Source organism: Penicillium vulpinum (assembly GCF_028829585.1).
Source record: "Penicillium vulpinum strain IBT 29486 chromosome Unknown utg000003l_segment0_segment0, whole genome shotgun sequence".
Lineage (NCBI taxonomy): Eukaryota > Fungi > Ascomycota > Eurotiomycetes > Eurotiales > Aspergillaceae > Penicillium > Penicillium vulpinum.
The window spans coordinates 5,263,177-5,284,425 of NW_026643243.1; the positions used below are offsets into that span (position 1 = coordinate 5,263,177).

Sequence of the window (21,249 nt, forward strand, 5' to 3'; positions counted from 1 at the left end):
GGAATATGCAATCTTAAATTAATCCGTTAATGCGCCGATTCGATCGCCGACAATGTCAACTCGACCCGACTCCGCGGCGGTCGCAAAGCCGCGATCTCGTCGGTCTATCGCTCATGTCCCGCGGTCTAGGATGACGTCTGGGTTGGACAAGGAGAATGCAACAACTGAGATTGGCGCGGTTCAACCCTTTTCGAATAATACAAAGCCTTCTATGAGGGACAAGAAGTCTCGGAGTAAGAGTTTGGGGCCCGGTGGACTAGATGCCCTCCAAAATTCTAACGGCAATCGTCGCCAGGTATGTACCAGCGGAACATCACATGCGCATACGTAGAACAATTCTGACTCAATTCTCTATAGTCTACAGCGTCTTTCCCACTAAAGTCCATCCTGAAACCAACAGTCCCCGTCTCTCCAGTGCGAACCATCCCGTCATTCGAAGAAACGCGCCGACGTACACCAGCTCGTAGTACACAACAGGCACATGACGGCACGATGGACGGACAGGGCCAAAGGCGCAAAGAGAAAGAGGGTCTGTTGATCGACTTTGAACCAACTCCAGGACCCCCAAGAAAAGATAATGACAACGACGACACGGCGAACCCGTTTGATACATTTAATGCGACTTCTGCCATTCGCGAGGAGCTGGCTGCTACCAAGGAGCGTGATGAACAAGAACGCAAAGATCGTGAACGACAGAACATCTTAGAGAAACGAGCGGCGCGGAGAAAATCAATGGGTCCGTGTATTCCACTTTATCAAGAATGTGAATATTGACACATTTATACAGCAAACCGCCGAGTATCCTTTGCCCCCGAGGCAACTTTACATACCTGGAACGTGGTGGAAATTCCGGACGACTCAACCTCCTCCTCTGCTGCGAACTCAACAAGACGCGCATCTGCTGCCACAAACTCCCAGAACCAACCTGCCCCTACCTCGCCCACCAAAGATGCTCCATATTCCCCAGCAGAGTCAGAATTCGGATTCTCCCCTGTCCGCACACAAGATCTGGACCAGATAAGAGGCCGCACATCGTCTGCGGATGGCGATGATGGTCTCCAGGATTTATCTTCTAGTCCGTTCAGTGGAAGCTCGGTAGGAAGCGAAGACACCGGTGCCCAAAGCCTAGCCGGAGAAGAGGAGGATGATGGCGATTCTTCGGGATCTGACGATGGGTTTGATGCCGAGAGCACTGCGATGAGTATGGATGATATGACAGCGCGCTCAGGCATGAGTGTCCAATCAGACGCAAGTTCTAGCTCGAGCTCTAGTGCCAGACTCAACGAAGCACTGCGCCAGGCCGCAAAGGAAGCAGGAACTGAAGTTGATGAGGATGAGGATGTCTCAATGGAAATTGCGGATCAAGAAATAACCGGTGCTTTCCAACCGTGGATCAAAAAGGGCCAAAGACAAAGCTTTGACTGGGGAGATATTAGTGCACGACATGAGGAGGATAACCTCCGTCCGTCTAAGGCGGCTACTACTCAAGGTCTACCCGAATCAGATGATATCGATGAGGATGAAGATCTCAGCATGGACGTGACGAATGCTGTAGGTCGTATTCTTGGCAAGTCTCCTGGCCGCCGCCAGAGCACAGCTCGTCGTCAGTCCGTGGCAGAAGAATCAAACTACGGAGATCAAACCATGGAGATGACCAATGTCGTCGGCGGCATCGCGCAGGAGGATTCGCCTTCAAAGTTTTCTGAGATTGGCAATGATGATGAAGGAATGACAATGGAATTCACTTCGGCCGTTGGCAAAATCTTGGGTAACCAGCCTACTTATGCCTCCAAATCTGATCACATGAACTTCGATCAAGACAACGAGTCTGATGATGGTATGGACATGGAGATTACTAGTGCGATTGGTGGTATCCTGCAGTCAGGGATCGAAGCCAATGACAAAGTGCACGCGAAGTTGATGATGGAGCTCGAAACAGATTCCGGTCAGCTTGCTAGCTCGCCTTTCCAAGACAATGTTCGGCAGTCTCCTGCAAAGTCTCCTGCTAAATCACCTTTGGCTTATCAAATTGCTGCGGTTGCGTCCGCAACTGGGAGCCCCAGTTTGGCAACGGTGCGAGCTAGGCCTCCCCGACGTAGCTCCACTCCAGGATCGTCAGACACACCTGGGTCAGCCAGCCGGCAACGATCATCACACACGAAACCATTAACTCCGCCCAAACAGTCCACCCCTCAGGCGAAACCCACCACCCCGAGCAAGACACCCCCCTCTGGCAATGTTGCTTTCAGAAGTGCTTCGCCGAGGAAGCTCTTCCAGCCCGAGCTCCAGCAATCAGTAGATAAGCGAAAATCTCTACGACAAAGCCTGTTCCAGCATAACATAGCCACAGGAGAGTCGACTCCGCTCTTCAAATTGCAACCACGCGAGGGCCGGCGTTCTTCTGGTTTAGGGATTGACAAAGGGGGTCTTGGATCTCCTCGCGTGGCTGCTTTACTTGACAAACGCCAGTCGCTCGGAGATAGTACGCCCCAGTTCATTCCGCAAGAACAGCCCCGATCTGGCGTACGCTTCGAGGATCCTCTGCAAATGCAAGCCGAGGAAGAACGCGATCGCGAAGAAGAGGAACTCCAAGGAGATGGCCATGTCGCGGACTTGCAGTCAGATCGGGATGTAACCCCCAGCTTGAAGGACATGATCTCAAACATGAGCCCAAAAAAGACTAGAATCGGCAGCCGTAAGAGTCTTCATGTTGGAGCTGCTCGCGGAATTCTGGGAAAGCGCCCGGTCGAGCTGGACTTGGATGAAGACGAAGTCGAGAATTCCCCCAAGCGATTGCGTGGCCACAATGTCAGTCCAGTTAAAGGTATCAAGTTGCCAACACCGATGTTCAAGGAAGGCAATGTTGGCCGGCTGGTTCTTCCGCCTGTCCATAAAGCTGCTAGCTCATCGCCTCCCAAGGGCAGCACCACGCCCTCCCAGCAACCACAGAGTGCCTCCCAGACTTCGACGACTCCTCTCAAGCATAGGATCGATGCTCTTCATATTGCCTCCGACCCCCAACAGCCAGAAGAAGAAGAGAACACTCCCGTGGAAGAAACTCCCGTGGAAATTGAGTCTATTCAGTTGCAGGATTTCCTGAAAATGACCAATATTCATTTCATGGAGCTCACTACGACAAAGAGACGACATACAACTGCTCCTGGCAGTGCCACCAAGAAGCTGACGCGGCGCTCTGGTGAGAACATGCCCAAACCAGGCTCGATAACATTTGATGATTGTGTGGCAGCTGGCTTTTGTACAGTGCCAATGCTTGAACTGTACCAACATGTAAGTTCTACTGTACCCGGATACTATTGTTTTTGCTCACATTGTCTCTAGTCATGCCGGGAGTTGAAATCCTATATTTCTGAAGGCCGGCAAGTGATCCGCTCTATTGAAGCAGAAACATATGCCGAGAATCCACCCCTCTTCAATGAGTATATTACCGCTCCGCCAGATATCCGAGTGATCATGGATAACCAATTCCGAAACGCCAAGACCCATGCTCGTCTGTTGAGCAAGGCTACATGGTATGAATGGCGGATGAAGTTGCTTGAGGGACTTAAGGAAGGACTGGTTCGCCACGTTGATGAAATGAAAGCAGACGATGATCTGCTATCTGAACGAGAAGAGATACTCAACCGGAATGTGCCACCACTCGTGGAGAAGCACGCCTCTCTCGAGCAAGAGGCAACCGACCTACAACAGTTGGTGGACGAGATGGAGAATTGTGATCAAGATGAGCTACGTAGTACGCGCAGTAAGCTATCTGAGGTGGACTCTGAAATCGCAACTAAGAAACGGGAACTTGAGCGGCTGCAGAAGGAAGTTCAGGAGAAATCCTCTTTCATCGAGGCTGGAGCCGAAATGCGGGATGAGTTCCTGGCTCAAATCCAGGAGGCAGAGCGTGTGAAAGAAGAGTGCCGTGGGTGGAGTGCCCGAGAGATCAACGAACTGAAGGGTAAGCCTTTTACTTCATTGCCTTATGGAGACCTCTTTGTGGGCGCTTTACTAACTGAAAAAAACTAGCCTCTGTCCAACGAATTCAGCAAAAAACTGGCTGGTCGATCATTTCGGCCTCCACCGCTCCAGATTCATCTAAGGGACCTTTATTGAAGATGGCTTACCGGGACCAGCTTCAACTGGAGTTCTACCCTGTAGCTTTTGCTTCAAAGAATAGTAGCAAAGACGAAAGAAAGAACTACCCGATTGAACTGACCCAAAAGAATGCCAAAATTTCTCCCATTGCGTCCTTGGTCCTCCACTCGCTACAGCACCACCTGACTACCATCCAACAATCCACTGTCGCACCCAAGCAGCTCTTGCACTTCATCTCTAGCGCATGGGACCGCACAGTTGGGCTGGAAAACGAAGCGCGCATGCTGGAATTCTGTGGTGTCACCCGCCTCACCCTATCCAAGCCTGATAAGGGCTCTCTTTCTCTACGCACACGCTGCACGCTTCTCGACAACGCCACCGTCTCCACACCTAGCCGTAAAGAAGCTGACTCGAAGAAAAACAGTGCCAAGAGAATAGACGTCGACTTCATTGTCCGTACCCGCATTGATAAAACCAATGCAGACAAGACGGTCGGTGTCTTGGACTTTGATATTGACGCTCTGGCGACGAAGGTCTATGGTTTCGGAACAGGTAGCAAGTCTGGTCCTCCAGACAAGGAGTTGCAAAGCATCCTCGGTAAATCTCTTGGTCAGGAAAAGGACCGAGATATTCAGCTAGGAAACGGCGTGTGGTGCAAGGCAGTGCGCACGCTCACGGGATCTGTGTTTTAGTTTTCGAATATTTTGCTCTTTTATGATTTCAATGTTGGTTATTGGACGGGTTTAGGCTGGATTTGGGATGGAAGGCGCAAAAGGAATCTTTTTCATGTCCTTGGGTACAATGGAGCGGGACAATGGGATATCCTACTTCGGGATCTGGCTGGGCGTTTTTTATACCTAGTCTTCATTTTCATTATCCACTGATCATTTATTTTCTATTATACTACACTAAGACGTGGCTACATCACCACTCATGAATCATCTAATGCATATACAAAGAAGAGAATAGTGAGGTCATGTATAGGAAAGAGGCAAAGACAACGAACGCTACAGGAACAAGAACAACAAATCCAAGACAAAACACCCGAATTAACCCATCCCTAGAACAATCCCAAAAACCCATTAGGCCAGACCGGGTCAGCACCCTGATTCGGATCCTCGTGGCCCTGTGGCACATAGCAATACCCTAGATTCTGAGGATCAAGCCCACTAGCCTGAGCTGTATGGCTATCAACAGCAGGCATACCTTGGATATATGACTCAGCCGATAAAATCGGCATGGAAGGATATGCATCAGCAGGCTGAGTATCCACTGGGAAAGGGGCCGCAAAGCTGTATTCCGTTGGAAAGAGTCCCGCGAAGAGATTTCCGCCGTGGCTCCAGTCGCTATTCGTCGGGTACTGGAAGAAATCGGGTATTGAGTTGCCAGCGCTGCTGAAGGAGTCTGGGGAGTTGACGGCGTTGGGGTTTAGGTCTAGTGATCCTGGAGCTTGGGTTTGTGCTTGGATTTGTGCCTGTGCCTGTGCTTGGGCCTGGACCTGGGCCTGGATCTGGGCTTGCGCTTGTGCTGCGGTTGTGGAAAAGTCTTGGGATAGTTGCCATGGTATGGGTGGGGTGCCGAGGGTGTTGCTGCCTATGTTGTGGAGGAATGAGCCATCTATGTTTGGGATTGAAGGTGAGTATGTGGTGGGCGGGTTGGCGACATATGGGGACTGGGTTTGGATGCTGTCGTTCGGGCTTACGGGGACGACGTATCCCGACGAATTAACTGGCGGGAGGCCTTCTAGGGTGTCGGGGATACTGAGGTCCATCCTGCTCGGGTTGGTATTGCCTGGTGTTGGATACGCAGGAGCTGTGGCAGGGGTCATTGTTTTGCGGAGCGTTGATGGGCGGCGGGGCCGTCTTTGTAGGTGTGGTGGTTGTGCCCGGGAGGTATGCCTCTTGGCTCCTGGTGGTTTGTAGTCTTGGTCTTCATCGTCTGGGCCGCGGGCTCTTTTCTCGTCTTTCTCGACGATGGCTCTGGCGATGCGTTCCAGGGTTGCGCTCATACGGGCCATGAAACCGGCGTAATTATTTGGCCCGTCGCCTGGAGCGAGAGTTGCAAAGAATGTTGAGGCCATGTTGAGGGACTGCAAATCTGTTCGGACTCTTGGATGGCGAGTATCCCGCAGAATACTTGAGAATAAGGTTGATGCTGCTAGGAAGGCGTAGTATAGTAAGGACCTGAGGGTTGGCTGTGAGAAATGAAGCTGGTATAGATTAAGAAGAGATTGTTGTACTTACCACGTCCATGCGATGTCTCCCCATGGCATGTTATTGACAATCTTCAATGTATCTCGGGCAGCTTGTGCGCTAATGGCTGCTGACTTTGCGGCATGTGCTTTGCTGATCGATTCGATCTTCCCTGATTCCTTTCTGGCGGTTATCATGTAGTTCACAAAGATAGGTACCCGGTGAATCATGATTAAAGCATTGTGATAGACGAAACGGAGACCAATAGAGGCAAAGCCAAACAGATAGTCGGCTTCAGTATGTTTTATTTCCTGTTCAGTGAGAGTTGGGGATTGGCGTCTCCATTCTTCAAGTTCTGCGTCTAGTTCTTTAATCGTATTGTAGATTTCAATCGGAGGCTTTGTTAATGCCGTAGCGGAGTACAACCGACTGTAAATGTGGCTCTTGATGACCGACATCTGACAGAGCTGGCGGAAGAATGGAATGTTGCTTGCGGTTTCACCATGCCTATCGCATTCTAATTCTTCCGGAAGGGGGACATCGAAATCATCTTGATGTTGTAATGGGGCGTTTCCAGTTCTTAGGCATGCACTGAACATTGTTTTAGCATTTGAGACCGATATCTAGATGGACCTCTCTTACCTTTGATCAATGACAAATGCAACCCAAAAAACCCGACGTCTCTCCTCTTGCTCAGCGGGACTAAGTTCCGGTCTCGCGACATCTCGATGAAGTCCCATTCGGTGACCAGACCGCATAGCCGCAGTGATAAGCGGCAGAGCTGATTGAGTTCCAGAATTGCCTCGCAGGAAGAATGCCTTTAGAAATTGTTAGATGCTTCTATAGCAGCCAAAGGAGCAAGGAGACGTACCATGCTAATCAGAGCCTGTATGCTCCGTATATCGGTGCGTTTTAAAGCTAATTCCGTGAAGACCGACATGGCGTTTTTGAAGTATAACTCGGCCTTCTCCTTGTCCTTTTCTGACTTGACGCCATTTGAGAATCGATATTCGTATGCCAGGCAGATTACCATGTTGATGTTGGCCCAACGGGCAGCATCGTCGCAGGTTTGCTGCGTATATTGCCATTCGACCATTTTCATGAATGACCCTTCATGATAGATAGGGAATAGACGGTTGGCCGTTCGGAAGAAATCCTTCATAAGAGAGAATACTTCCGCTCTTGAGGGCAATGGCTTAAAAACCCGCGAGGAAAACAGATCGTGGAACACGTCTGGTCGCCATTGATTCCACGGATTGTCATGAATGGATTCAGGAGATACAATCCGCAAGAAGCTGACATCGCCTGTTTTGCTCTTAATCCACTCTATACCTGTTCGCGATAGAATTGATAATGAGCACGATCTCCCTGTCCATCGAGTTAGTGGCGGGTTTTATATCACATCGGACTGTACTCCCTATCTTACCGAAATATCGAGAATCATCTCTTTCGTCCGCCCGGAAAATGGGCGTACCCTCAATATCACCGTTTGAGAAAAGAGACGCCCCGGAGGTTTGGTTTGGACTGGGACTAGATGAGAGATCTTGACTAACGGGTCCGTCCTCATCTTCAGAAAAGTCGTCATGGCTCATATCACCCTCTTGCAAGATGCCTGCTGTCTTCAACAACGACTCAATCCTGATAAGGCGGTCTTTCAAAGACTTGACATACTCATCACTACTATGATGTCATTAGCTGCGATTGACAAAAAGCAGACCAGGAATGGCAATGGCTACCTTTGCTGATCATCGCGCTTTTCATGCTGGACTGGAAAAGCACAATGCGTATTACGGCGCATGCATTGCACGCAAGTTGGATTAGACCCTTCGACCTCACACTTGGTCTTTCTCCGATGACACATCTCACAGGCCTAGACATGCGTTATATAGCCGTTAGTAACGCTGGATTCCCCCAAACCGGAGTCCGCCGGGGTAGTGGAACTCGGAGCTAGAAGCCAAACCCACCCTCAAGTGCTGTCCTCTCCATATCATAGTATCCATGGGCAATGCGCTCTGGGAAAATGACTGGTTCATGGCCTTGGTGGCTGACGACTGTGGATTGCTTGGGAGTCATGAATATGCCAAGACTTCGTAAAAAATCGGCCCCAGCGGAAATGGCGAAAACTAGCGGGAGATCGTTGTTTCTTATTTTGACTTGATATCCAGACGTTTCAAGGTCAGAAAAAGAGAGAAAAAAATTATATGAATAATCAAAGTCCAAGGACGGATGTCGGGACACACGGATTCCGTTACTCTGTGCTCTTCCGGGGTACTTTCTTTGGTGGGCCGGGCTTGGGCGGGGTCGTTCACTCCACAGGTTTGGTCTTGGTTATAGAAGAGGTTCTTCTATATTATGAGTGGTAAGTATGGTCTATTGCTATTATTCTCATTGGTGATATTTGCAGCTAGTTATTCTTTTTTTCTTTTCCTATCTGCGAAGGGAAAATATCCCGGAAAATCAAGATATAAAGACATATAGAACCCAAAAAAAGACGTCGGAAGTTTTTAACTTATATACAACGCCCCTGATATCATCTTGACCCACCTATATGGTCAGATACAAATCAGATTATTAATGGCCGACATCGTGAAGGACAGCTATGAAGGGGGAAGACAGGCCAATCGGAACAACGGCCTGAACCTCGGGAAGCGAATAAGGTGTTTAGTCAGCGGACCGGATCTCTTGACCTCGGGTCCCTTATATTGAAAAAAAGAGTATGTGGGTTCGGCTTTCTACATTTCTACCTTACATTTGTATATTTTAAAGTGCTTAGTTGCATATTCTGGAACTTTTATCATGATTATAGACTACATAAGGATAGACAACCTAGGAATCGTAATTTCAATTCAGTGAGATACACACAAAAGAGAAAATAACCTTGGAAGGGCAAGTTCAAATTCTGCTTTTTCTGACCCACAAAACCCCTAGCATGTGACAGTGGACCGACCATATCAAATTGATGAGAATTGTCGGCAGACTGGTCTAGAACCAATGAGTGCTGAGCTCTGGGCTCACCCAGAGCCGAACTAGGGACTTCTGTTGAAGTTGGTGCAATCGAGGGTGCGCAGATCTTGCGAGAGATGTGAGAGAGAGCATGTATTCGTCTGAAATCCTCTTGATTCTACCGAAATATGACTTGGGGATACCACAGTCTCTGGCGTTACGCGAATGCCCGATAGCCAAGGCAGCCACTTTTTTGCTCTCGTTGAGCTTATCAGTGGAAAGCTGGGCAATATCTCTTGCTGCCCCGTGGTGAAGATCATACGTTGTTATCTCATTCACAACGGCGTCGTCCTCATAGTTCCTAAGAACCGGCCCCTCATCGGAGGGTTAACTGGCTTATCAAGCTGTGCCATGTGACGCTCTTTCAGATACACCAGCGGGCGTTGGGGGGTGACGAAATGTGATATTGTGGTTGGATCAGCATGCCATTTTGTGAAGTATGGCTTCCACGGTTGTTTCCGTCAGCTGTCCGGCACGGAACGCCCCGACAAGAATTTAGCTCCGGGACGCAAACCAGATTCTACTCCGGTTCGGACAATGTTGCGAATCTCGGATCTGGATGGAACTAACTCTGTCCCTTTTGAGGGTGGGCGTGCAGTTGATTACACAACCGTGGACATAATCCTGGAATTCAAATAACAAATTTGAAGTTCTATGTACCTTCCCCATCATCTGGGGTTCCTTCCTTTTTGGTCAACTCGTCCCTCACCACCATCACCCTCAGCCACAAGGTAAATATAAGTATCCGCCCCCTCCCACTTCTTTTTCTTTTTTTCTTCTTCCTTCTTAAACTACTCGGGGTCTCCACACTTGCACATCGTGGTCTCTGCTGAGTAGCCTTGAACTTTTTGAAATGTTCCTCTGCTTCAGATTCATATTCAACATATGTCTACTGTTGTCCAGTGAAATGGGTAACCCTGAGGACTCTGTCGGGATTCCGATGGCGGCCCAGGCTAGGCTGCGAATGGCACGAGGCATGTCTTAGGAGAAACCTTCTGTAAAAGCGCCCCTCACGGGGAAGACACTCCTATTCACCTCTGCGGAAATAGACTGTACGTGTCTGGGTACTCCCGGTCGTCGCCAGTAGCATATTGAAGAATGAAGGGGCTCTGCTCTCATCTCCTTCGCCCCAATTTTTGGAACCTATATTACAGAGATAGCTCTCTGTTATCCAGTGAAGAATTTTCTGAGGATGTTTCTTTTTTTTTCCAAGGTTCCATCTTCATTTCATATTCTTGTTGTCGTCTTGTTGTCGTCTTGTTGTCTTGTTGTCTTGTTGTCCTGTCGTGGTCGATGCGTGCATGAGATGTTAATTCTTAGATGTGGAAAAAAATATTTATTAGCTACAAAACCTTGAAGGTGCCAGTAGGAATGGGGAATGATAGTATGGAATATCATTATCAGTCTACAACAATATAGCATAAACCGTGTAGAGGACATTTCTATGCATAACTAGGAAATATGTACGTAGCTAGGTAGGGAGGGATGTTAACCCCTGTCAGTCCCAATTTATGCCCTTCCACACCGTAGCCAATGCGGGGTCTTCCTTCTTTGTTGCCTTCCTATTAACTAACCTACAACACTGCATCTGGCGGTCTGCATTATTGCTGAATGGTGGATCGAAGTAATTTTACTGATATGGTTCACAAGACCTTGACATCGCTGTGTATTCCTGTATATTTTACTTGAATCTCGAGAGCCGTGAAGCGCCGAGGTCATCGGCACTGTCAAGTCATGGATATTAATAATGTCGGCTCGCACCTGGTTCCAATTGCTCCTGCGCCGGCTCAGGAACCATACTTCGTTGTCCAACATAGCCATGGCCACGAATTGCCCACAATGCGCTTCAACTGCCAAGCTTGTGTGCGCAAGAAAACCAGATGCGATAAGACGGTGCCGGCATGTTCGAGTTGCAGTAAATCAAACATCCAGTGCGTCTATCTGGGTCCCTTGTCACGAAAGAGACAGCGAAGCCAGCGCGAAGACGTACATGAGCGATTGGCGCGGTACGAGCGCATCTTGAAAGACAATAATCTTCTCCCTATATCCTCTGCATCGACCTCCTACAGCCAGAAGACGGATGCATCTGCGGTCAGCACACGGAACCCAACCCCAATTCCGGACCCGCAACCCTCCAGCTCAGGTAAACTTCTGTCCGCCGACGGTAAGACTCGATTCATTGACAGTGTTCTCCTTGATGCTGAAGATGGCGACCTGTGCGAAGTATCCGAGTCCGACCAGGATGAACGCCACTACGAGGACATCGGAGCTGATGAGGGCACCCCGACAGGTCTTCTGGGAGTTCTCGCGGCACACACCATCTCTGGGGCTATACTCGGAAACACGCAGAGCATCACTGGACAACATCCCGGCCACGAGGATGCAACTAAGCTCTGGAATGTGTATGTGCAAAACGTGGATCCTCTATGCAAGGTTCTTCATATTCCGACTGTCACAAAAATGGTTGACACCATTTCAAAGCAACCTTTCGTGGCCTCGAAGAGCGACGAATGCCTACTATTTGTCATCTACTATTTCGCCGTGTTCTCTATATCGGAAGCTGATTGTCTGCAAGAGTTCAACGAACCGAGGAAAAATTTGATGTTAAGATATCGCACCGCTGTGCATCAAGCACTTATCAATGCATCGTGGCTGAAAACGACATCAATGCCGGTACTACAGGCTTATATACTATTCCTCATTGCCTTGCGCACCCAAATCGATTCCGATACGTTTTGGATTTTGACCGGTATTGCCATTCGCCTCGCCCAACGTATGGGGCTACACCGTGACGGTGAAAACCTCGGACTGCCACCCTTTGAGGTCCAGATGCGACGACGACTTTTTTGGCAACTACTTCCGCTGGACAGCTATGCGGGTCAGGTTTCCGGCACTGGTATCGTTATATCACCGAACAGCTGGGATACTAAACGACCCTTGAATATAAACGATGATCAAATTTTCCCTGGTATGACGGAGCCGCCCCTCGAACAAAGAAACGCCACAGAAATGATTTTCTGCCTATCTCGGATCGAACTGTCCAATTTCTATACTCAAACTGGCATCAAATTGAAAGAAATCGGTGGCACAATTCAATTCAGGGATACAAGGGACATTGAGAGACTTATTAATGAGGTCGAAGATCTCATCGAGACTAAATTTCTTCGATACTGCGATATCCTGAACCCGTTGCACTTTTTCACCACTGGAGTCGTCCGATCTGCGACAAATGCTGTTAGGTTGCGGGCCCGAATACCGCTGCTGATGACGCAAACTACCACAGATGTGCAAAGGAGGGATATTTGTGCGCTCGCAGCAAAAATCCTCGATACAACCAGCGCTATCTATAGCAACCCTGATATGCAGAAGTATCGATGGCAAATACAAGCTTTCTTCCTGTGGGATGCTCTTCTCTGTATCCTACGTAGCCTCACAGATGTCGGAGTCTACTCAGCCTCGGAGGTTAATACTTCTTGGAACAGAGTTGCAGATGTCTATTCAAATCACGAAGAACTTGTTAAGGGTAGAAGAACCCTGCACGTTACAATCGGCAAGATAACTCTCAAGGCCTGGCTTGCGAATCCCCCAAGTCAGTCGTCACCAGAGCCACCTTTCATACTCGCGCTGCGTGCCCAGTATGAGCCGGAACCGAGCAGGCAGATGGAGAGCGTGGCCGAAAAAAGGGAAACCACTAAGACCGTGGACGGCGTATATGGGTTTGATGTTTTTAGCAATATTGATGGGACAAGCTTAGATTTGAATGGTGGTTTCGACCCTTCAGATTGGGTTTTCTGGGATCAGCTGCGTTGAGGCACTAGCGTGGGCGACTTCTGCCGCCAGAAAGCAGCCAGGAGTTTGCCAGTTCCCTAAATGACTGGAGCTATTATCCATTACTAGAAGCCCTCGGGGGATTGTCACTCCGAAGCATAACCAAAGCCATTGCACCAGACTACTTCGCCGGTTGCGATGGCTGGGTTAAGCTGGCGATGCGTAATAACGCAACAGGAAAAATGCTAGCCGTGCCTGAATCTAGCGCCCATTCCACTGCTATGTGGGCTAATCACAATATCTTACCAGCATAAACGGCTGACTACAGCGACGAAAAAATAGACATGAACTCCTTTTCTGCTATACAGCAAGATACATATTACCTACAGAGAAAGGCGTAAGCGATGTCAAAGGCAGGTAATATTGCTTCTATGTGGTGAAACAACCTCAATTTTATATTGATTACTAGGAATTAACTAGGATTCTCGCCAATACCCACAAAGCTAGCTATTTTAGATAGTCTGCCAAATCCAGCACCCTCTTACACATTGCAATCATCTCCTGACTCAACCAGAGGCGTATCTGGAAATGGCACGGAGCTTGGGCCCAAAGAAATAGAACGCAAAAGGTGCCGACCAGCCAATAGCCATGGTGACGAAGGCCAACACACTCGTGCCCCAACCATAGCCGAGCGAAGAATACATATACGGAGCGAAGAGCGGGAATCCGAAGCCACACAAACTGCGCAAGATAGCGCAGGCCGCCATAGCACTAGCCGCATAGGTTTCGTAGCTGTCAACGATGTACGTCTGCATGCCCTGCAGACAAGAGATCGTGCCGGCGCTGAAGATCAGCACCCCGATGTTGGGCATGATCCAGTGTGTATTCCCAATACTCCAAGCGTACCAAAAGAGACCAATAGTGCTAATGACAGAGCCCACTGCTAACGACGGCATGCGGTACTCGGGCTTGCCGATGTCGTTGTTTCGCGCCTTAAGCATTTTATAGATTCGGTCGACAAGCTTAAGGTTGAAGATGAGGCCAGCAAATGACCCAATGGCAATGGAGATGTAGTTGAGTCCGCCAATGCTGGGACTCTCGTTGTAGACCTCTGTCCAGATGACGGGGAACGTCGCACATAAGAGGTACGTTACGCCGAAGAGGTAGGCCATGTAGATGGCCATGCAGAAGATGATAGGCTGCGTTGTAAAGAGAAGTACCGGTCGCTCGAAGGCATGCAGAAGCCTATAGACAAGCGTTTGTTCCTTCTCGTCGGTATGTAGATTGTTGTTACCCGTCTCCTGGATGAGAATGTCGCGTCTCTTGCGCAGCAATGTAGCCGGATGACACTCACGCATCCAGATAAACCCGGCAACCTGGACCACAGCGGCAGTGGCAGAGGTTGCCCAGAAGACCCAGCGCCATGTCGAGTACTGGGCAATAAAGCCACCGGCAATGGGTCCAATGACAGGTCCGAGGAGCGGTCCAAGGGTGTAGACGCCCATGGCCTTGCCACGTTCTTCGGCGCTCCACATATCGCTATATGCAAGACCTGTCAGTGAATAGATGATTTATTAGGGATTTGAATTCTTCGCTAACCTAATGGCACCTCCTCCAATTGCGAGCGGGGCACTGCCGCCAATGCCCGCAAGAAAGCGGAAAGCAAAGAGTTGGGACTTTGTCTGGGCGAAACCGCATCCTAAATTCCAGGCTAGGTACCACAGGTTGCTAACCTGGAGCAGACGTACACGGCCGTGCAGCTCTGAAGCTGGACCGAAGAAGATGGGGCCAACGGAGTAGGCGAGGATGAAAATGGCCATGGACATGTATACCTCAAGATCGGAGTGCATTTTCAGGGACTTGCCAAGATCTTGCATGGCGGGGGCAATCATGGATGACGAGACTGGTGAGATGAAGACGAAAAGGGAGATGACCCATGTATTCTTCCACTTTAAACCCTTAGGCCAGTTCTTTGGGTTCTCTGGATCATCTGGTCCGCTCCATGTGATGAGATCCGGGTCTCTATTAACATCGGCATTGAGAGAGGGCTCAGTTAGGGTTGTAGATTTGGCTGCTTCGAGGTCTTTGGTTTCATGGAAGCTCTCGTCGGAAGTGCTTGCCCTCTGATTGCTCATCTTTGGATAGATACCCGATATATTCAGACGAAGAGCGTGGTTTCAATATTATACTATCAGAGATTGACCACAGTAGTTATATACTTCTAGAATAGCTCACTATACAACATACCTACCTACCTAGTATACTCACCATCCATCTAGCCAATCGCCGTGCCGTATCTCACTTCGGGACCGGATCGCCCGCGAAGGACCGAGACATCGTCCAATAGGACGAAGCCACTCTTCGGACGGCCCGTCACGCTGTCCAATGGGAGGATACCATAATTCGGGCCCGGCCCCGTCCAAGATGCCTAGGTGTAGAAGTAGGTACGTTTGTCAAATCGCTTCTGATAATACACGCAGCACTTTTGTCTTTTGTACCTTTGTCTTTGATAACCAGAATTGATATCAAGGTTGCTTATTCAGACTTAGGAGAATATTCACTTATGCGGCCTCTGTCCTTGACGATATAGGACTCTATAAATCTGATTCATTTGGCTAAGGATGATATAAGGGACTTTTAATGTAAGAATACTCTGAGGTGTTCTTGAATGTTCTTTCTAGATGTCTAGCTAGATTTATACGAAGGTATTGAAAGGTATAAACCGTACAGAAGACTTCTCTATGAGAGTTGAGGTTCCTATGTCCCATAAACTGGCCAAAGGCACCGAACTATGCAATTATTATTAGATATTTATGTTAAAACCATAGATGCGACTGTTTCTGCAAGTGATAGAACCATGGGTAATGAATGAACGCAAATATCCACTCTCTCCAACCCAACTGACTGGCCTATATTGTAGCGGAGTAAGAGTTCCACCGGCGCTGTATCGTCCTCCTAGAAGCTCCACACATGGTTAAAATTGTAGAATCCCGTCATCTGTTATCCCCACCTGAAAAGCTTGGATTCCGAGAGCTTGAAAATCGATAGGGAGAGAAATAAGGATTCGAAGTCCAGCCCTCGTTTAAAAAAAAGCGCATAAGAATATCGCGCCGCCTCATTGGGAGTTGCGCATCCACGTCTTATGGTCCATATCCATCTCGATAGAGAAAGGCGAGATCATGTGGGAGAATAGAGGAAGGGTATGTAGTAACAATCGCCGAATTTCATTGAATGAAACCAAGAGGCAGTTTGACGACATCCACATACCTACATAGTAATGACGTGACTCTTGTTTGTGGGTGGACAGGTAGCCGGATGTACCTGAGTATACCCAAGGGCCCATCTCAGAATATATAAGTGGATTTGTGTTGTCACGGGTATCTCGAGATCTTTCGATTTTCAGGAATTAAGAGAATGATCATCTTGGATTAATAATAGAAAGCATTCAAAGACCCCTTTTCAGAAAGACTTTTCTAGAAGGACACAGGCAACGAGGTGAAGATAAGCTTAAATCCCCGGCCTAGTCATTCCCCATACCAGTGAACATCTGTGTATCGGGACAATCGGGACAACCCGACGATAACAAGATTGTACAAATTTACCAACCTTCTACTGAAGATTCCAAGGTGTCAGATCCCGCTGACAAATGGAGTAAATGTACCCCCGCAGTAGAAATTGATACAAGTACTCGGTGTTTTGTCCGATTCACTTTACAAGCCTACTATCCATCATAAGACCTAAGACCTCAGAAGACAGCCCACTCATCATGAGACCCGTTACAGTTGGAATTGTGTCGATCGGAGACATGGGCCTAGGTATGGCGAGACTGCTAAAAGCACACGACTATCGCGTTGTCACGGTCGCACAGGGCAGAAGGTAAGGTCTCCGGAAACGGAGACCAACGCCGAGCACTAACGGGCACCAGCGAACACACTCTAGAGCGAATTCATTCGGCAGGAATCGAAATCCTTCCCTCGGATCAAGCACTAGTAATCCAAGCCGACTACGTACTTTCGATCGTACCCCCACGGAACGCAGTGGCGACAGCGCAACGAATAGCAGATGCATATGCAGAGCCAACGACCGGCAATCTCCGCGAGGCGACAGAGGACGTAGAAGGCCAGTCACAGCGACGCAGATTATATTACCTCGAGCTCAACGCGGTACCCGCCCGACTGGCGTCGGAGATGGCGGCGCTGTTCGAGCCAACCACAGCGAATGCAGGGCTCGGGTGCCACTTCCTCGATGGCGGAATCATTGGCGGGCCTCCGTCGCAAAGCACGCAAGACGGGACCTGGAAGAAACCTAGCGTGGTGTTGTCGGGATTGGTGGATCTGGCCCCTGCGTTTGCGACGCTGGCGAAAGTCCTGAATATCAAGCTTGTCTCGCCTCGGATTGGCGCTGCATCCACGCTGAAATTATCCTTCGCTGCTTTGACAAAAGGTCTCACTGCACTGTCTATTCTGTCTTTCTCCACTGCGCAGAAGGAGTCGATTTTGCCGGAGTTGTTGGCATTGTTGGAGGAATACTCCCCGCGCACTGCGGCGCTTGCGACAAATGGGGTGATTGGTATGAGTCCTAAGGCATACCGGTGGGAAGATGAAATGCGTGGGATCGGGGAGGCGTTCGATGCCGAGGGAGGATGGAATGGCGTTGGGGCCGGTGTTTATGGAGGGTTTGCTGAGATCTATCGGACTATTGCGGAGGATACTGTATTAGGCGAGGAAAGAGTGGAGCATCGAGTTCGAGGGATGACGGTTGAAGATGCCGCTCAGATCATTGCTGAAAGGCGTAAAAAATAAGCCGTGAACATAAGATATTTAGTGTACAGCATATGTCATAAGGACGATCGAATGTTTCTAGACTGCACGGGAGGGGATTTTCCTTCCCGCCAAGCGTTGGGTTGAACATCGGGGCCAGTCCGCGTCATCTGTGTACGGAGTACTGAATAATAACAGAGACAATTAAGAATATTAGAATAATATATGAAATGCAACCCATAGACAATTGCAGCTTAGTATTATTTTTAGTACGAGTTTTAGTCTGTACTTAGTACTTCGTACTTAGTCTGCATATTATATTCTGAAGGTACTGGTTCCGAGGGTGGATATGTAGTGTCATGGGCCCCCCTTTGTTATGAAAAGAACCAAGAAGCTGATCTATATAGAGAAGCTTATAAGTTATAAAGCTATAAGATGTACGGAGTATAGTTATATGGTTATATTCTTAATATATAGACCCTATATAGCCCTGGAGGTATACAAAAGCGGTGAATGTCCCAACTGACGAACCACAAGTTGCGATCACGACATTTCTCCATTGTATCAGATCATCGACTAGGGCCATCTTTTTCCTCCTCTTTGCCCCCCCTTTTTTTTTAAATTCAACATTTGCAGTTCTAATTCGTCCTGGAACTCCCGCGGCATGCGATGACCTTTTCAAGGTGATCGTGGCCGAGTGTGTTTTTTTTAACTTGTTATTTGTTTTTTTTTTTAAAAAAAACGAGTTTTGTTATTACCCTTTTGTTTCGCCATTTATATATTAAAAAGTTGCTTTTTTTTTTAAAAAAAAACTGGTGATCTGATTTGCTTCATAGAAAATCCCGTCCTGATCTGGGGTTGCCAAAGCCCCTCTTCTCTCTCATAACCCTAACGGTCAAGGGGGCTGAACTTCTTTTTTATTTCTTTTCCCTCTTCAACATCATGGGGGAACAAACATCTTTGCCAGGTCCAGGTCCCGTCTTTGACAAACTTGAGAACTTCAATTTCTTGATGTCGCGTCACGATCCCGCAGCCAAGACTCGACAGTACTCATTTGACGCTGATACAGGGCTGGTCCCGTTCGGCAACGTGAGTATGGACTATGATCAGACCGAAGGCATGGGCGGACTCTCTGTCAGTTCCTATGAGAGTATAGAAGACGACCGCAGCTCTCTTGATCTCCGAGGCTATCCCTATCATGGTACGTATCAAGCTTTTGAGACCTTGTATCCCAGCGTTGCATTTGTTACGCCATCGCGCCTCTTGTGTCTGAGCTTTAGTTCCGGGCTTGAAATTCCCATGTCTGAAAATTGAAGTTCAATCTCTCCATTTTTTTTTTGCCTGCTTTCCTGTTTTTTTTAAAAAAAGAAAAAAGCCCGGCTAGCGGGCTACTGAAACCTCCCCTACACAATCATGTGCAAATGTCATTCGAGTCTTTAAAAGCTCGAGACAATGCCCGGGATACGGGAGCACTGGCATGCATATCTCCCCAATGGACGAGATCACCGTCGGTGCTCCAGCGCCTGCAATAGCGAGCACGCAATCCCGCAATGAAATGGCAAACGGCTGGTTGCCTGCTGACGCTTAACTGCACATCCCCTTGAGCCCTTCCCTTGAGCTTATATCCTTCGGATATGATTTGCACTTCCAGACCTATGGGGCTCATTCCCTCGGGCTTATATCGACTATTGCTTACTCCATCCATAGGTCCTCCTGGCGAGAAGCCCATCAACTACAATCTCCCAGAGCACATGATGCCCTACTCAGCTCATTCAATTTACCCACCAGTCCCATATGCGCCCGACGAGCTCGGTCACGCACAGGGAGCCCTGACGCCATCCGATGTTTCCTCATCCATCTCCCCGCCCAATGGCCAAATGGGAAACACCAAGTACAGCACTTCGATTTCCGGCGACCGTATCGCCGCCGCCCTCGATCAAGAGGAGGGCGTGCGCGGTGCCGCAGAGGAAGATCGTCGTCGCCGAAATACAGCTGCCAGCGCCCGATTCCGTCAGAAGAAGAAGCAGCGCGAGCAGGTCCTCGAACGGACTGTTCGGGAAACTACCGAGAAGAACGCCTCCCTCGAAGCTCGCGTTGCACAGCTCGAGATGGAGAACCGCTGGTTGAAGAACCTCCTCACTGAGAAGCATGATACTGGTTCTTCTGCTCGCGTGTCTGCTCCGGCTAAGGATAGCTCGACCCTCGAGTCAAAAGGTCCTGGCGGCAATACGAGACAAAAACATATTCAGCCCAAAAAGAAGGGCGTCGGCACCGAGGAGTGATGATTCAAAATGGAAGATTGTGTTTTTTGTGTTTTTTGTTGTTTGTTTGCGTTCATGTTTTGTCGTTCCGCTCTTTCCTTGTATCATCTCCTACGGTTTACTCTACAAGGCGTCGGTACCGAATCCGCATTCTCTTTCACCCCCCATCTACTCGCTTTGCTATGGTGTCTGCACTCATCTTCACTCTCTCTATTAGAATGGGAATGGTGTCGATGAGCGCAGACAAATGACGATGTCACGACCCTTCTCTTCTTCTCGTCTGCCCGGCTCTCCCGACCGTGGCTTTTTCGACTTCTAGGGAAGGTCTTTGCTTCTGCACTTCAGATCTGGCACTTTCATTTGATCTTTCAATCCCAATCACTCTCTACTCTCGCCTCCCTACCATCGGGCATTTTATCTTTTATACATCTCCCGTCCAGACTCTCTACCTCTCTACATCCTCCCCGCCCATCTTATCCATCCATCAGATCGTGTGCAGCGAAGGCCTGTTTCATTTTTCTTCCTTTCCCCGGGTTTGCGGGAAAGGAGATAAATTGGCGGTGTTGTGGTCCTCGGGGAAATCGAATTTTGTTTTTCTGCGTTATGGTCTTGGTTTTTATATTTGGTATCTTTTTTTTTTTTTTCGGCTCTGGGGCTTGTTTTTCTGTTTCTCTGGTTTCATCTGTCCTTTGCTATCTATGGACTGGAATGCGTGCAATATAAACTATGTGGTTTATTGCTATACGAATTATCTTGCTACTCTCCTACTGCTCTCCAGCTATAGATTTCTTTCTCCAGGTACATAGAGCCAAAGACGTAAAGGCAGTGATGAGTGACGTGCTATATCTGGCGTGCTATATCAGAGCGATTTGCTCACTGAGATTGAACGCCATTGGGGGATCTTATGCATGCATTGACACTCACTTTTCCGGGGTAAGGATCCCCGCAAGGCTGCCCAGCCCCGGTGAACTACGCGCCACAAACTACACGCCACAGACTGCAATTCTCTAAATCCGATATCACAATATGTACTAGTACTTTTGTATACTACTTTGTATTAACAGTAATATACTTTTTTTGCAAACAATTCATTAGAACACCTTAATTACCCTGGACTATCCTAGTCCTCAAAAACAAAACCCAAAAAAAGAACAAGTCAACGTAAGA

At 48.6% G+C, this 21,249-nt stretch overlaps 6 protein-coding genes across 6 annotated transcripts; 4 read left to right on the forward strand and 2 right to left on the reverse strand.

Annotated features, from left to right (window-relative positions):
• Positions 1–52: 52 nt before the first annotated feature.
• N7479_007037 (kinetochore-microtubule binding complex subunit SPC105) lies at positions 53–4,790 on the forward strand (the record flags this gene model as incomplete). Its single annotated transcript, XM_057254731.1, has 5 exons — positions 53–295; positions 358–736; positions 788–3,288; positions 3,340–3,961; positions 4,030–4,790. The coding sequence occupies 5 exons, from the start codon at positions 53–55 to the stop codon at positions 4,788–4,790; spliced, it is 4,506 nt and encodes a 1,501-aa protein (XP_057108593.1).
• A 368-nt stretch (positions 4,791–5,158) lies between these two features.
• On the reverse strand, positions 5,159–8,290 carry N7479_007038 (transcription factor domain-containing protein; the record flags this gene model as incomplete). The annotated part of the gene is made up of 7 exons (XM_057254732.1): positions 5,159–6,281; positions 6,342–6,881; positions 6,933–7,108; positions 7,162–7,658; positions 7,717–7,970; positions 8,027–8,160; positions 8,255–8,290. The coding sequence occupies 7 exons, from the start codon at positions 8,288–8,290 to the stop codon at positions 5,159–5,161; spliced, it is 2,760 nt and encodes a 919-aa protein (XP_057108594.1).
• Positions 8,291–11,027: 2,737 nt separating this feature from the next.
• Positions 11,028–13,103, forward strand: N7479_007039 (putative C6 transcription factor; the record flags this gene model as incomplete). Its single annotated transcript, XM_057254733.1, has 1 exon — positions 11,028–13,103. One exon carries the CDS (start codon positions 11,028–11,030, stop codon positions 13,101–13,103), a length of 2,076 nt encoding a protein of 691 aa, XP_057108595.1.
• A 524-nt stretch (positions 13,104–13,627) lies between these two features.
• Positions 13,628–15,196, reverse strand: N7479_007040 (MFS transporter; the record flags this gene model as incomplete). The annotated part of the gene is made up of 2 exons (XM_057254734.1): positions 13,628–14,600; positions 14,661–15,196. 2 exons carry the CDS (start codon positions 15,194–15,196, stop codon positions 13,628–13,630), a joined length of 1,509 nt encoding a protein of 502 aa, XP_057108596.1.
• Positions 15,197–16,827: 1,631 nt separating this feature from the next.
• Positions 16,828–17,863, forward strand: N7479_007041 (NAD(P)-dependent oxidoreductase; the record flags this gene model as incomplete). The annotated part of the gene is made up of 2 exons (XM_057254735.1): positions 16,828–16,937; positions 16,987–17,863. 2 exons carry the CDS (start codon positions 16,828–16,830, stop codon positions 17,861–17,863), a joined length of 987 nt encoding a protein of 328 aa, XP_057108597.1.
• Positions 17,864–18,763: 900 nt separating this feature from the next.
• N7479_007042 (bZIP transcription factor) lies at positions 18,764–20,103 on the forward strand (the record flags this gene model as incomplete). The annotated part of the gene is made up of 2 exons (XM_057254736.1): positions 18,764–19,022; positions 19,529–20,103. The coding sequence occupies 2 exons, from the start codon at positions 18,764–18,766 to the stop codon at positions 20,101–20,103; spliced, it is 834 nt and encodes a 277-aa protein (XP_057108598.1).
• Positions 20,104–21,249: the final 1,146 nt, after the last annotated feature.